This window comes from Dromiciops gliroides, chromosome 5 (genome assembly GCF_019393635.1).
Source record: "Dromiciops gliroides isolate mDroGli1 chromosome 5, mDroGli1.pri, whole genome shotgun sequence".
In the NCBI taxonomy this organism is placed as follows: domain Eukaryota; kingdom Metazoa; phylum Chordata; class Mammalia; order Microbiotheria; family Microbiotheriidae; genus Dromiciops; species Dromiciops gliroides.
In genome coordinates this window covers 91216325-91234066 of record NC_057865.1, presented here as the reverse complement: position 1 = coordinate 91234066, position 17742 = coordinate 91216325, and the positions used below count along the sequence as shown (strand labels likewise).

Sequence of the window (17742 nt, the reverse complement as noted above, 5' to 3'; positions counted from 1 at the left end):
TGTAACCCTTGAGTAATCTGACCAGTGATGAAAAGGGGGAGGGTCCATTAGCATTAGGGACTAGGGTATAAAACAGGGCCTTCGAGCCCCCTTTCTTGGCACCCACTAGCTGCACACTAGGGTGCCTCCTTCTCATGAGAAGGAAATAAAGAGCCTTTGACACATCACTACTAAGTTCCTGAGAATTATTGAAAAGAGGATGGTTTTCCCTCAAAATCACCAAAAACACTTCTGATTAATAGACTATATAACCCAATATTAGGGGGGAAAATGAACTCATACATCAACCCCCAATTAAAAAAAAATAAAAAACAAAGAAACCAATGATATTTACAACTGAATTGTACCTTTCTAAACTCCTGCCACATTACAGATGTGTTTTTTTAAAGATAGCAAGGTAGGGGGCAGCTAGGTGGTGAAGTGGATAGAGCACCAGCCCTGAATTCAGGAGGACCTGAGTTCAAATCTGGCCTCAGACACTTAACAATTACTAGCTGTGTGACCCTAGGCAAGTCACTTAACCCCAATTGCCTCAACAAACCAAAAACAACACACAAAATAAATAAATAAATACATAAATAAATAAAGATAGCAAAGTAGATTTGTAATGCTGATACTTAGATTAATCCCAAAAAACAAAAGCAGAACAAATCCCAAAATGAAACCAGAGGAAGAAAATTATAAACTGACATCCTTAATGAATACTGATGAATAAATTTTAAATAAAATATTAACAAATATTAACAAACGTACTATACAACACACTAAAAAGATTAAAATTATACTAGTAATGCAAGATTAGTACAACATGAAAATAAACATAAAAATGATGAGTATTATTTAAAAAAAAAATCATGGAATCACATCAATGTATTCTAAAGAGGACTGACAAAATCCAACATCCATTTCTGATTTTTTAAAAAAAACAATGTTAAAATAGGGGGGAAAAAAAGAACCTTGTCCTAATACAGTAAACTGTATCTAAAATGAAAAGCAAACATCCCACTTTATCGATTGGAGTGACGCCACCTGCTGGAGAGCTACTGTAAGAAAGCTTCGCCATGAGGAGAAGGCGTCTGAGGGCAAGCCATGCGGCTTTTCCTTGGCGTCGGGAAGTGACATCTGCTCATGGGCACTATCTATCAAAGCTACCAGCCAATTAGCTTGGAGTTGTGTGTGCTTGTTGATGGGATGTTCCCAGTTTCACAGGAGGCTTGTGGGACGAAGAATAGGCGAGGCTTGCTCTCTCTCTCGCTCGCTCTCTTTCATCAGGAGAGTAGAGCAGAAATGCAGGCTTCCTGACATAGAGAGCTGAATCTAGGCCTCTTTCTCTCTTCACCAAATTCTTATTCTCCTTAATAAGTTAGACTTTTATACAAGTCTAACTCTTGCTAAAGCTTATAATTTGTTGGTGACCACTCAGATATTTTAGACAGACTAGCTAGAATTTTAGTCCCTTACACCACATAACAGAAAAAAGTATGAAGCCTTTCCAACAGGATCAAGATTAAGCAAGGATGGTCATTATCAACTCTATTATTTAATATAGTATTTCAAATGTTTGCTAACGTAGTTAAACAAGAAAAACAAGCTGAGGCAATAACTACAGCAAAACAGAAAACCAATCTTAAAAGTCCTAAGCAAGAAACCTGAGACAAGTAAAAAGTTTGTAGAAATGATAAATTCAGCAAAGTTGCAAGATATCAAATTAGAAGCAACATAAATCACCAGCATTGCAGAATGTTATCAATAAGACCTACCAGAAATTCCACTTAAAATAATTATCAAAATATATAAAATATTTCAAAAGCCTATCCAGGAACACAGACTTTCAAAAATTGCCCTTTTATTAGTTCTCTCTCCACTTCATGCTACATTCTATCTTCTTACAATTGCAAAAACTTGAAACACCTTCTTATGCTCCTTAACACAATGGCCCAAGATGAAAAATAAACCATATTCCTAGTTTCCACTTTCAGATATTCCCTTTGCCCCCACTATTCCATTCCCTTTATGTCTCTGAGGTTCATTCTATCCAAATAAAATAATACTTAATCCAAATTCTAACGACAATTATCCACTAGTCTTCCTACACATTTTGGGGTTTGGGGTTTTGTTTCTGGGGGGGGGGATTAAAAGGGGATTTAGTACCAGACACAGGCTGATCGTGTTATTCTCCTACTCAAGATGATTTAGCAGCTGCCTCAGGATAAAATAGGTCGGTCTATTTGTAACTAATGCAAAAAACTTAAATGCCAGACTGATTTCATTATATTCTCCTTGATATAATTTAAGGTTCCCCTTCCATAATATTGTCTCCCAGGGTCAGCTAGGTGGCACAGTGGATAAAGCACTGGCCCTGGAGTCAGGAGGACCTGAGTTCAAATCCAGCCTCAGACACTTAACACTTACTAGCTGTGTGACCCTGGGCAAGTCACTTAACCCCAATTGCCTTATACCCCCCCCAATGAATGAATGAATGAATGAATAAATAAATAAATAAATAAATAAGCAAGCAAGCAAGCTCAGTCATCTTCAGGTCATTGCACAGTTTACTACCCACACCTGAAATGCTTTCTTTCTAATTCTGAAATTTCTGAAACCTAGCTCCACTGGAACCCAGCTCCATTTATAATGAGACCAAGTGCCACTTAACTACAGAGGGCCCTTGCTAATAACTTCCCTTATTATCTATCACAAAAGGTACTTTGTACATACTTCTATTTATTTATGTACATGTTGTTTTGACCAGGCAGAAAATACGGTAGATGAAAACAAATATTCCTTTCTCCTTTGTATCCCCACTCTGGCACATACCAGGCACTGAATGTTTCTAAAATTGAGTAAAATTATAGTACCTCTCAAACTCAAGAGAGCTAAGCAGAAAGTAGGGAATAAATCTGTCTTCTCATATATCATATCATATTTTCTTTCTAACAAATTTGTTTGAGGCTTAATAAAGGGAAGTTTTAAACTTCTTTTTTATTATTATTATTTTTTTGAGGCAATTAGGGTTAAGTGACTTGCCCAGAGTCACACAGCTAGTAAGTGTTAAGTGTCTGAGGCCGGGTTTGAACTCAGGTACTCCTGACTCCAGGGCCAGTGCTCTATCCACTGCGCCACCTAGCCACCTCGAAAGGGAAGTTTTAAATATGTGTACCAAAGCAATACAGTACTCTTTTTTTCTATAATCTAAAATCTTTACCCTACGTTCTACTCTAATAATGTCTCACTGCAACATAAAAGTGAGCCTGGCTGTAGTGTATGAGCTCTGGCAGCAATCAAGAAAGGCTTAGAGCATAGGGTGACATACTGGATGACCAGTATTAAGATGAGCCTAGTTAAATTCAGACAATCAGAAATTATAAAGAAAAGGTGGTAGGAGAGCAAAGAAAAAAGGACACATTAACATTAACTCATGAGTACACTAAAATTAATGGAACTACCTTACAAAATGTCTGTAACTTAATTAGATTGGGTTCTCCTACTTAGATAAATCACAGTTCTCCAAGCCAAGTAGGAGAACCCAATCTAATTAAGTTACAGACATTTTTCAAAAAGTAAAAAACTAACAACAAAACAAAAAAAAACCAAATGATACCACTACTACCACGTATTAGTTTTTAAATTTCACAACCTGGGTCAGTAAAAAGTAAGCACATTTAATAGGATTCTTAATTCATTACCTGTTTCAACGGTGTTTTCTGTTTCTGCTGCCTCCAACCCATCCGTGCTATCATCATCCTCCACTGTAGTTTTTCCTCTGTTTCGAGGCCTGTAATTAAACAATGAAAACTCATTAAAAACTCATTAAATTATGACACTAACTTTATAGTTACTTGCATTATGCCTAGAAGTATATGAACCATACTAATGCAGAAGAAAATTTCTCAAAAAATCAGATCCAAATTACTTCTCGGAAACTGATGGGCTGCCTGCTTTAATAGTGCATCCCTTGAAATCAATTGTTCCCACAAGACTTTTCTTCAGAATAGAATGCTTTTTTACACCTTGAAAATTTTGCTGAATAGTTCTATGCAACAACATCTGGACAAAACTTTAACCAACTCTAATGGAATAAGCTTTATTTTATATCATAAAAATGCAATAGAAGATTTCAAGATTTTATATAAAGGTAAAATTGTTACTATAGCCTAAATCTCTTGACTCTGAAAAATGTCAAAAATAATATACATAATAATTAGAAAAACAGAGGCTCTAGAACTGGTTTTATTCTGAAACTCTGAAGAGCAGAGAGAGAATGGAGGGAAAAAAAGAAAAGTGTAGAAAAGGATAAGAGGAAAAGAATTTTGCTTTCACATAACCCAAATATGAGAAATAGAGCATACATAGAGGAAAAGGGTTAACAGGAAATAGATATTTAATCTCACTCTTAAATAAACAATAGAGAGCTAAATTCACTCAGGAACTTGTATATAAGAATATATCCGGGGGCAGCTAGGTGGCAGTGGATAGAGCACTGGCCCTGGATTCAGGGGAACCTGAGCTCAAATCCAGCTTCAGACACTTGACACTTACTAGCTCTGTGTGACTCTGGGCAAGTCACTTAACCCCAATAGCTTTGTGCCCCCCACCCCCCCACCAAAAAAAAAAAAAAAGAAAAAGAAATACTAAAGAATATATCCAATTCAACTGAAAAACAAGCAGAGAAAGGGAGGATAACACTGGGAAAGGAAAAGTTGCAAGCAAGATGAATTTCAAAATCCTTTAAGGGGAGCTAAAATGGAGGGGGGGGGGGGAGAATGAGAATCTAGGGATGGCTAAACAAATGTACTATGATGGCTGTAATGCAGTATTATTATGCCTTGAGAAATAACAAAAAGATGATTTTAGAAAAATCTAGGTAGTATGAACAAACAAAAAAATGAAGTGAGCACAACCAAGAGAACAGTTTATACAAGGACAACAATGTTGTAAAGAAAACACAACAAAAAAACTCTTGATCAATATAATGAACCATGATCAACCACAATTCCAGAAGAGTAGTGAAGATGTGTACTACTAACCACTAGATAGAAAAATGGAAAAAGATACAAACTGTATTCAACTAGGTACTCAGTGAATGCAGAACTGGACCTGGAGACAAGAAGAGCTGAGTTCAAAGCAGCTTCAAACACTTAATAGGTGTGTGACCCTAGTTTAGTCATTTATTCTCTGCCTGCCTCAGTTTCCTCATCTCTAAAATGGGTATATTAATAGTGTCTAACTATCAGCGTTGTTTTGATGATAAACTAAGATTTTTTAAGACACTTTGTAAACCTTAAAGTGTTATATAAATTCTAGCTATTATTGTTTTTGATTATGCTAATTTGTAAAAGAATTTCTCTCTCTTTCTCACACACACACACACACACACACACACACACACACACACACCACTGCGCTCACTATGTATTTTTAAAAGACAGGGAGGACTGGGAGGAAAAGGGGATTTTAACAGGAATCCTGAAAAATGTCATTAAAACATGTTTGATTAAATGAAAAGAACAGAATTTAGATGAAGTTCTGAAAGGAGCACAGACAAGCAGGACAGTTTTGAAAATGACATGATACTGCACTTGACTATGCAGAAATCTATCCTAACCTATGAAAGAACTCATTAGAAGCTCTTCTTTGAATAGCAAAATAAATCAACACACTGGTCAAGACTAAGATTCAGAGAATGCATATCTCACTCTCAATTTTATGTCCATCTCTGTCAAGATGTGGGAGTTATACTTCAGTATTTTCAAGTACCTACTATCTGCTCTTGAGATCATATACCACAATAAATTCCAAATGGATATAAAAACTAAAAATGCCATTAAAAAAAAAATCTGTGACAGGAGTCAACTTACATAATTATGGAAAGGACAACTCTGAAGCTAAATAACTTGCCATGAAACTGAACCCATCTTTGTATGTTTTATTAAATGATAAGAATTCTTAAAGAACAATAACTATTTCACCAAGCACTTAATCCTTTTTCATTCCACACAAAATTCAGCACAACTTTTATTTGTGTACATCAAACTGAACTGAAGAGATTTTTTGCATAAAATAAACACACTTAAAAGGCAATAAACTACCTTTCAGTAGTTTTGTTACACCTTTGCTATTTTAATCATGTAGGCATTTGTAATCTACTCTGAAAAGTGCTTTTAGTTAGATGTCTTGGTCATCTCCATACCATGCCCCATCTAGTCTTTCCCAATTAGAATGCAAATGGACAAAAAGTAGAAAACATCTTCCTTGCTTGCATTTCCATCCGTAGAGTTGAGCCTGGCAGATAGGAAGCATTTAATAAAAGCTTCATCTATCCATTCAACACTGAACTAATATATTCAACTTTGTGATCTTTGCTTGTGTAATCCACCAATGTACTTTAACTTTTTTAAAAATCAGTACCAAATAGTTTTGATACTGGTATTTAATAATATAATTTAAGGTATGAAGTACTGTTCCTCTTTCATTCCTTTTTTCCTGCTATTATTTCTCTTCAGATTTGGCCTTTTGTTCTGTCAAATGAATTTCTATTTTGTTTAGCTCAATAAAATAATCCTTCAATAGTTAGACTGGTATGGTACTAATCGTTTTTTAATACCATTTGTAATTATTGGGGGGATGAGGATGACAACTCTTTATACCCCTTGCTTGACATGGAAAACCACTGTTGGGCATATATCCCAAGGAGAATAAGGTTACAAACATTCCAGTATATTCACTGCAACATTTGTTCTAGCAATCAACTAGAAACCAACTGAAGAATGGAACAGAATTTTGCAGTAAGAAATAAAAAAAATGCAGGGAAACAGATCAAGATTTATGTGAATGATAAGAAAATACACATTGTTCATTTCACTGTTGGAAGGAGGAAGGGAAGACTATGAGTGTAAAAAATGTCACAGTCAGTATAGTTCATGTGTTTGATCTTAGTGAATTGTTTTCTTTCTAACATGAGCAGGTTCACAGGAAGGGGGTTGGTGGAGATACCTAGAAATAATTTAAAACAAAAATTATCAATAAATATTTTAAAATATATATCCTGACTGCTCCCTCAATTTCTCGTGTATTTTTGATGTGACTATAAAAGGATTTTAAAGAAAAAGAGATAAGAAGGAAAGAGATATAGCACTTTACCATTTATCAAGTTTCCTCATAAATCTGTACTCTCAGGTCAAACCACATATGAAGGGTTTATGCCCACTTTTTTAAAAATATAGTGAAACTTGAGATGAGCAGAACCAGAAGAACACTGTACACAGTATCATCAACATTGAGCATTGATCTACTGTGATGGACTATATTCTTCTCACCAATGCAATGGTATAGAAGAGTTCCAGGGAACTCATGATAGAAGAGGATCTCCAAATCCAAGAAAAAAAACAAAACTGAAGTATAGATGCTGAATGAACCATACTATTTCTTTTGTTTTTGGTGCTGTTGTTTTTTCTGTTTTGAGGTTTTTCATCATTGCTCTGATTTTTCTTATAACATGACTAATGCAGAAATAGGATTAATGTTATTGTGTGTGTGTATATAAACCTGTATCAGATTACCTGCTGCTAATTTAAAAACAAAAAAATTAAAAAATAAAAATATAGTGCAACTAGATATGATTACAAAGTATATTACTTGAATGATAAGAGGCCTTAGAACATAGCAGCAAAATTTTTAAATTTTACTTAAGGGTTTTGGTTAACCACAAACTCAGAAAGAGCAAAGAGAGTGACATAATTGCTTTGATTTCTTTTAAAGTAAGTATAATTTTATACTGTATTAATAAGAGTAGCAAATGAAGATCAAAACAATCTCCCACTTCAGCATTAAAAGTCATATAGGGAAGGCATTCCCTCATTTCTGCCTACTGAAATCCTTCTTTCATTTCAAGGCAGAATTTGAAGGCCACCTTCTCATGAAACCTAAGCTGATATCATCTCCTCTAAGTTGTCTTTCTTTCCTCAACATCTCTGACAATTTCTTCTTTAATATTCTTATCCCACTCTAATAATATAATTATTTCTGTATATGCCATATGTTCCCTATTAGGCTGAAGTCCCTGCAGGGGATATGTTTCCATAACTGCAGTTCCTAAAAGAGTGATTTACACATACTATGTACTTAATAAATCCACGTGAAAGCTATGGAGTAGACTATCCAAATTTTTCTTTTTTTTAACAAAAAGAAAATGAGGCTTAGAGAGGCAACCCGAGTTGCCCAGCTTCATACACTTATCAGTTTCAAGACTTTAATACAAGTGTGCCCTTTTCATAAAGAATGATACAGGAGGCAGCTAGGTGGCACAGTGGATAAAGCACCAACCCTGGATTCGGAAGAACCTGAGTTCAAATCTGGCCTCAGACACTTGACATTTACTAGCTGTGTGACCCTGGGCAAGTCACTTAATCCTCATTGCCCCGCCCAAGGGGAAAAAAAAAAGAAAAGAATGATACATATGGGGCAGCTAGGTGGCGCAGTGGATAGAGTGGATAAAGCACCAACCCTGGAGTCAGGAGGACCTGAGTTCAAATTCAGCCTCAGACCCTTTACACTTACTAGCTGTGTGACCCTGGGCAAGTCACTTAACCCCAATTGCCTCCCCCCCCCCAAAAAAGAATGATACATATGTAGTTGAAGGTAGGGTACTGATGGGACTGAACACCAGTGGAAATGGACATATGTGAGTTAAATCACCACACTCCCACAACACCATAGAAGACTATTGTGAACAAAGAAACTTTAAGGCACATCTAGAACCAGAAGATACAAGTTTAACTTCAGCTTCAGACATTTACTAGCTGTGTGACCCTGGATTTAACCCATCTACCTCAACTATAAAATGGAATAATAATAATAATACCTAACTCTAAGAGCTGCTTAGAAGATCAAATGAGATACCTGAAAAAGCCTTTAGCTCAGTTCCTAAGCTTTTCACCTTCTAAACATCAGCTTTTATCTGTATTTATCTTCCTAAATTGTTCTTTTAACTACATAAAGAACTGGTTTCACCTGAAGCTATTTAAATAGATTTTAATTAAATTATTTTTTGGCTTGAACCTTCAAACTCTGAGCAAGTCATTGAACCAAATGCAGAACTATGATCTGGTTCTGTAGGGACAGAGAGGAAAAATTTATTTGAGTCTGTCACTCTTTCCAAAGAGAAGACTATCAGGGCACCTAGGTGGCACAGTGTATCCCCAGGCCCTGGAGTCAGGAGGAATTGAGTCCAAATTGGCCTCAGACACTAGCTGGGTGACTCTGGGCAAATCACTTAACCTCAACTGCCTGAGCAGTTGAGGGGGGGAAAAAGAGGAAGAAAAAAAAGAAAGCTATCTTCATGTATTGATTCCATTTTCTTACCTAAAGTTCATGTCTAAATACCTTGCAAAATTGCTCTAAACCTAACATAACCGGAATCAATCAACTCTTTATTCCCAACTCCAACTGGCTTTTCTCAGTCCTCATCCTTCTTGGTCTCACCATATGGCTGACCATACATACCTCTCTTTCTTAGACACTTTAATATCAGGCCTTCTTAAAACTTTTTCCACTTGTGGACTCTCTTCTGGTCCTGACCCTTTTGTGCGGGTATACCACAGAACTTGGTCCCAGGCAATCTTCTCTCCATACTCTTACTTTTTAAAAATTTCCTTAATTTTTATTTATGTTGTAAAATGTATGGAGTGATGGTTAAAAGCAAGTCATCGGATGGTGTAGTGTAACATTGATAGATGCTTTAAAAATATATATATACATGGTCACTTTAAAAAAATAAATATTTCTCCCTATGTGCTGTTCCCATTATTGCTTGCAATTCTACCCTCTGGAGGTACATGAAACAAGCCTGCCTTCTCCTCTACTTTACAACTCTTCAAGTATTCGAAGTAAGCTACATGACCCACAAGTTCGACAAAAATAAACATTACCAGTTGTTATAACCATTCCATCTCTAACCTCCTGCACCCAGTTTACTCTTCTGTGAATAATTTCCTTTGGTCAACATTGTTCAAGTGTAGGATGCAGGGCTGAGCTGTCTATGCCTCCAGGAATGGTCAGTGTAGATGCCAGTGGCATGGTAAATTCTGTGTGCATGGGCACTGCTACAATTGCACCTTAAGATTAAAATAGATTTCCTAGCAGCTTCATCATAAACCCTCAGGGTTTTATTCTCCCAAACCATTCTTGGGCAGTTGATTTTTTGAATCTGAATCTAAGTCTTTAAAATACTAGATCCAGTCATAGGACTTAGGTTCAAATGCCACATCTGATGCTTACTATCCATGTTAGGTAGGACAATTCATACTCTTATTGATCTCATCAGTTCTTAAAGGTTCAGCTCTCATTTCTTTTTTTTTTTTAATGTATGAGGTATTTTATTTTTTCCATTACATGTAAATCAGCTCTCATTTCTATGTAGCTAACTTCCAAATTTAAAATAGTCTCTTTCTTGACTTCATAGCAAATGTGACCAAAATGGACATATTTAACTTTCAAACTATTCTCTTTTCCTAACTTCCTTCTATCTGGATAGGGTTATGGACAGTCAGAAGACTCTTGATGAAATCTTTCTTCAGATACTTCCATGTGTGTAGATCTAGACAAATCTCTAAACCTCTCTCCTAATGTCTAGAATAATAATATTGACTTTGAGGGTAAAAGGGGTAGGGGTAGGGATGGGGATTATGTACTGGGGTTACAAATACAAGCCACCAAAATAATCCCTACCATAAAGCATCTTTCTAATGGGGGAATTCAATACATAAAAGGGAGGTAGAAAATAGCAGAGATTATTATAGACTGCCCAGCTATGGGCAAAGCCAGGAGAAAGTGAAGTCCAAAGAAGGAATCCAAATTGAGAATGTAGTGAGCATGACTGAGGCAACTCATGAAATGGTGCTCCAGGCTAGGAAATCATCCATCTTTAAAGAAGGACAGAGGGAAGTTTCCCTAGGATTAGAAGGTAGCTGGCAAGGAAGTAAGGTAGATGAAAGAAGGAATGACTATGGGTCAAATCCACCCAAGGCTTATTTTTGTACCTCCCACAAGCTAAGAATAATTTTTGTATTTTTAAATAAAATTTTATTATATTTGGTCTTGAAGTGGTTTGCCACCCTGTCCTAAACTATTGCAGAAACTTCCATATTCGGTCTCCTTGGATCCAGTCTCTAATTTCTCCACTGACTGCCAGTTTTACATTCCTATAACCCAGGTGTGATGGCACCACTGCCCAGCTCAAGAAATTCACAATCTGCTACCACCTTACCTCCCACTTGTAGTGTATTACTTCTCCTCATGGGCTTTCTATTTCCAGCTAAACTCACCTTCTTGGTTTTGTTTTTTTTTTAAACACAAAGCATCCCACATCCCAACCTCAAGGTCTTTGTGGGTTTGCCTTCTTACCTGGAAGGCTCTCCTTCCTCAGCTCAGACTTCAAAAAACTGGCTACCTCCAAAGTTTAGTTCAAGTACCACCAAATTCCCAAAGTTGTCAATGCACCCCAAACACTGGATTTACTTTGTATAAATATTTATATATATATATATATATATATATACACACACACACATATATATTTGTCAATATGTTAACTATATATCTTGTGCATTATATTTCGCACATATTCTGTATGTGAACATGTTATATATACACCACTAGAAGAAAAAGAACCCACATGTACAAAAATATTTATGGCTGCTCTTTTTGTGGTGGCAGAGAATTGGAAATTGAGGGGATGCCCATCATATGGGCAATGGCTAAACAAGTTGAGGTATATGAATGTAGTGGAATACTTTTGTGCTATAAGAAATGATGAGCAGTCAGATTTCAGAAAAATCTAAAAAGACTTAAGTGGACTGATGCTGAGTGAAGTGAGCTGAATCAGGAAAACACTGTACACAGTAACTGCAACATTGTGTGATGATCAACTGTGACAAATTTAGCTCTTCTCAGCAATCCAATGATCCAAGACAATTCAAAAGAACTCATGATGGAAAATGCTCTCTGTATCCAGAAAATATCAAACACTTGTTTGGAAACATTTAATAACAGTTTTAAAAACTGTGAGAATAAGGTACACTTAGACATCAGAGTTTGCTCTAATTGCTGAACAGACACCAAAATCAGTGTGTATGCGTGTGAGATTATGAGGGTTTACAGTTGCAGTAGAAACAGTTACAAAGCTTCAAACAAAAACATGCTTAGTGTCACAGGGGAAAATATTTTTGCAACATAAAATCCACAAATGTTTACTGCTTAAAGCACCATTAATAAATGTTCAGTACAAACTCCTTGGACCATTGCCACAAAGGAGTTCAGTGAACCACTAAAAAGGAATGTCTATTAAGAACTCAAACATGTGAAGGTAGCTATCTAATCACCTTTACCTACATGTGCTATTAGGCAGGCTAAACATCCCCAGTAACTCTCATCATACCAAGAACTGGAGACCCTTCACAACATGCTTACCCACCTGAAGTTGCCAAGCCCATCTATGCCACTCCTATGATACATAGGGACAACAACATCAAATTCCAATAAGAACTATCATCATCTTAGTCCTTAACACAATGCTTCTCTTAATGCAGTATAAAATCTGCATTAACAACTTTTCTCAAACTGATTCACAACTCTTGCCTGAAATAATAACCTTTCCTATTTGAAATTTTATTTCTTTCATCACTGAAACAGGGGCAGCTAGGTGGTGCAGTGGATAGAGCACTGGCCCTGGATTCAGGAGTACCTGAGTTCAAATCCAGCCTCAGAGACTTGATACTTACTAGCTGTGAGACCCTGGGAAAGTCACTTAACCCCCACTGCCCCACAAAAAACAACAACCACCACCACCACCAAAAAAAAAAAAATCACTGAAACACAGAATGGTCCGGTGTGGCATTGACATATTATTATATCACCCAAAAGTAATCCATGAAATTTAGCTTAAATATCTATAATGACAAAGACTTCAAACTCTTGAAAGAGTCTTTTCCCTCAGAAACCTACCTTTTTCATATTAGAGGCCCAAATTATCTACTGGTTTAGATACTTCAACAGAAGCATCTTTTGTCTTTTCTTTCATATTGGAAATAAAGGTAAGGACAACTAATTAATTATGAGGTTTTATCATGTAGTCTGCTTGTTAATAACACTTTAAAATTTTATCCTTGAACTTAAGTGCATATTCATAATTGAAGTTGCACTTCTTCTCCTCCCTTAGCCCCAGAGTTTTATCTGCTCAAGTTTTATTCTGATGCTGTAGCCCTATGGCTATGGCCTTTGATTTTCCAGGCCTTTGCCAGCAGAACAAACCCGTTGTCAGTTTCAACCATGCTGAAAATGTTTTTGATGGGGGGACAGATTTCATTTATTTTCCTATAACTATTACCTAGCTAAATAAAGAGGAACATTACCAGAAGGCTGATCAGAGAAACAAGGTCCTTGGGATCACTCCTGCCACTTTACATCTACTGCTTTCAACTCCAGGCATTAAGATGCCTCTCCACAGGGGCAGCTAGGTGGCACAGTGGATAAAGCACCAGCCCTGGAGTCAGGAGGACCTGAGTTCAAATCCAGCCTCAGACACTTGACACTTACTAGCTGCGTGACCCTGGGAAAATTATTTAAACCTCATTGGCCCATGCAAAAAAGAGAGAGAGAGAGATGCCTCTCCCCATCACTTTTTTTTTTAATTTTTTTTTTTTTAGTGAGGCAGTTGGGGTTAAGTGCCTTGCCCAGGGTCACACAGCTATTAAGTGTTAAGTGTCTGAGGCCAGATTTGAACTCAGGTACTACTGACTTCAGGGCTGGTGCTCTATCCACTGTGCCACCTAGCTGCCCCTCCCCATCACTTCTAATCTCACCTTACTCAAACTTTGGATAACATCCCACAGCGGCCTCTCCTCTGACTGCAGGGCTGGAGGGTGAAGTACAAAACTCCTCCCAAAGACTTCTTTATAGAGATAAGAAACTAGACTTCAAGCTCACTCCACTTTTTTCCTGCAGCTTTGGCTGCTTTCAACTACAACTAACAAGATCCCCCAAAGAAGATTTCCCTTGGTATCTTTCCTACCTCCTTTCATGTGTTCCCCCACTGACAACTTGGTGGCCCAGTGGATAGAGCACCAGTTCTGGAGTCAGTGAATACCTAAGTTCAAATCCAGCCTCAGATACTTAATATCTGTGTGATCCTAGGTAAAGTCACTTAACCTGCCCTGAATACACCAGAAGAAAATGACAACCCATTTCAGTAATCTTTGCCAAGAAAACCCCAAATGGGGTCATGAAGAGTCAAACATGACAAAACAACATAACTTTCTTTCCTTAGATTTTAAGCTCCCTAAGGAAATGGCAGAACTTAGAGCACAGAGTAGGCACTTAAATCCACTGAATTCAAATTCCTTCCCTATGAGCAACAGCTGTGGCAGATGTCAATAATGAGGCAGAAAATATTAAGAATCACAGGTTTAGGGGCAGCAAGGTGGCACAGTGGATAGAGCACTGACCCTGGATTCAGGAGGACCTGGGTTCAAATCCGGCCTCAGACCCTTGACACTTACTAGCTGTGTGACCCTGGGAAAGTCAACCCCAATTGCCTCAGCAAAAAAAAAAAAAAAGAATCATAGGTTTTAGGGGGCAGCTAAGTGGCACAGTGGAAAAAGCACAGGCCCTGGATTCAGGTGGATCTGAGTTCAAATCTGTCCTCAGACACTTGACACTTACTAGTTGTGTGACCCTGGGCAAGTCACTTAACCCCCATTGCCCCGCACCCCCCCCAAAAAAAATCAGGTTTTAGACAAAAACATTAACTATCCAAAGATCAACCATACCATTTTAGGAACTAAACCAATATTTTAACTTCCATTTGTTTTCTGGTTTCATTTATAGCAAGAAAGAAGACAAATGGAAGTTAAAACTATATTAAAGTGCTATTCCCCCTTCCTACCTTTAGTTATTTCCTTAGATAATCCAAATCTTTTGTTCCTCCAAATATGTTTTAGCAATTTGTCTAGCTGTGTCATATGTGTGTGTGTGTGTGTGTGTGTGTGTATTCCTTTAGAAGTAGATCAATGGAAATGGCTAAATAAGAATGAGAAATAATTGAACTCAACCCAATTCTCCACAAACCCAAAGACACAAAAGGCCTAGTTTAAAACAAACAAACAAAAAAAAAACATCCAACAGAAATTGCAAATTGGAAAAAAAGGTCTGGCAGAAATTAGAGTTAGAACAATATCTTGAGACCAGGAAGATGGAATGCTAACACTAGTTTACAGGGAATTAAATTGTTCTACCTGTCATATTGAAACTTTCAAAAAAGGTAAGTACCAGGAAGGACAAGAATAGTTGAATACTTCAATCAGATGAAACAGAAGGCTCTCTCTAGGCTGATTGTGAATCTTATGAAAGAACTGTTTTCTTCAACCCCTATAAAAATATTACTTTCTCCTGGATTCTGAAAGCTACCCATATGATCCAAGGTTCCATATAACATAGGGAATACAGTCATGAAAATAAGAAAAAACTGACAATTAAGTATATGGAGATTAAAGTAAACTAGCATGATCTCCACAGCTTTAAATGACAATTTCAATGCTCAAATGCACTACCATCAAATACCATTGCAGTGCAGACTCCAAAAAAGAGCTCGGTTAGAACTTTGAAACTTTGAGTTAACATACAATTCTAAAGCTTCCCATCACTGCCTTCATATCACAGACTATGCCTTTTTGAGAACTATAAATCCTATCTTCTTGGCATGCGAAAACTTTTTGATGGACTCATTTTCAACAGGATAAAGTTTCACATCATCTTTGCACATGTGTTTAATGTGGCCAATCATAAGAATTTTTACTTCGACATTTTTCAGCTAAAACAATCCAAATTTACTGCATGCACATCAGCATGCAACATTTCCATACTACACATCCCTTTCAAAGAAGCTTCCTATAACAAATTACAGGGGCTTTGGGTTTTGGTTTTTGCTTTTAACAGAACAGAATTGGTTTCACATACACTCACACTTCTAATACAGTAAACAATTAACAAGCATATAATATACATAACACACTACCTAATGCGAGCTAATTTCCTGTGTAGACATAAAGAGTAGACTCTCAACTCCCTTCTATATCTTGACATGAGTTTTAATCCCAATACTACCAAACCATCTCCCGCATCATTCAAATAACTTGTCTCATTATTGGAACCTTCTCATCACCTCATCAGATTTAATGATTTATGATCACTAAAACTGCTAACGTTTCCTAAAAACGAAAAAAAAATCACTTAGCACACATTCAAAATATAAGAACGGAGTATTCATCTTCATGCTATAAATGAGTTAAAAGAAGCAGATCATATACATCTCTGAGCTGGGGGCGAATTCTTAAAATGAGAAATAAAAAAATTACATAAGATAAAGCTCAGTTACATGAAATTGAAAGGCTTTTGCACCACACACACAAAAGAACAGGTTAGGTTAACCAAGGATGCATTTCAATATAAGAATATTTTATTACAATTTCTAATAAGAGTAAATTAGCAGTTACCTATGAAAGATAAAAAGCCATCCCCCAATATTATAAATAAACTAAGACCATGCTTGTTTTCAAAGCAGAAACTCTACAATATTAACCAAGCAAAACACAAACATCACTAATACAAGAAATTCAAATTAAAACAACTTTTTAAACTCACACTCAGAAAATGGTAAATATGACAAAGGATAAGAATAATTCATTTTAGGGGCAGCTAGGTGGCGCAGTGACTCCAGCCCTGGAGTCAGGAGGACCCAAGTTCAAATCCGGCCTCAGACACTTAACACTTACTAGCTGTGTGACCCTAGGCAAGTCACTTAACCCCAACTGCCTCACCAAAAAAGAAGAATTCATTTTACAGAGATTGTGGAAAGAAAAGGATTGTTAAAACGGTGAATTTGTCAAAGCATTCTGGAAGGCAACCTGGCATCCTGTGAAGAGAATGACACCTAAAACCTTTCTATAACTTTTGACCTAGATTTCACTGCTAGACACATATACTGCCCCCCCCATGAAGTCAATAGCCAGAAGAAATATCCTACCATTCCATTTTATTATTTTTTAAATATTAAATTTTTAATATAATCTCTTTTCTTGTGAAATTCATTTTATAACAAATAAGGCTATTTCTGTTACTTTGCTATCTTCCTGTCTCAAATCAATTTAGTAAGTAATCAACAGAAGTAAAGTAACACTCTTCCTAAAGAAACAAATGACATAATGAAAGTAAAACATCAGCTATCTCAATGATTAAAAGAAGGGGCACAGTGAGGACAAATCATACGCAATGTCTGCAGATGCCTTAATATTAAAACAGCTCCAAACAGTTGCCATGTGTTAAACTATCAATAGCCTCTTTCAAATGCTTTTCAATATCAACCTTGAAAACTATCTGATCACAGACCACTAAGATGTTACTACCCTTCATCCTTTTCCAGTAAATCATGAAAACCAGGTACTCCAAAAAGTGCTCTAGCAAAGTTAGTTTCATTTTTCTTGCAAAAAGAAAGAGAAATATCTCCTGCAGATCTTGGTCATTTCATCACATTCTCCATAGCAAGCATTAAACAACCTAATAAAAATTTAAATAGGGTATATTCTAACAAAGAGGTAATAACGATGGGGGATCTGAAATAGAACACTAACAAGCTTGAGCAAATATCAAAATCAACACCAAGGTAGAAAAGTGAAAATAAAATGTCATGTGATT

The 17742-nt window shown here is 36.6% G+C and overlaps 1 protein-coding gene across 9 annotated transcripts in view; it reads right to left on the bottom strand.

Moving 5' to 3' along the window:
- KMT2C (lysine methyltransferase 2C) overlaps window positions 1–17742 on the bottom strand; it is a 272195-nt gene that overhangs the window by 217349 nt on the left and 37104 nt on the right. For all 9 annotated transcript variants that reach the window (XM_043966872.1, XM_043966877.1, XM_043966874.1 and 6 more), the window contains exon 2: window positions 3687–3775. In XM_043966872.1, the coding sequence (XP_043822807.1) occupies window positions 3687–3775 (89 nt within the window). The remainder of the gene's footprint in view (window positions 1–3686; window positions 3776–17742) is intronic.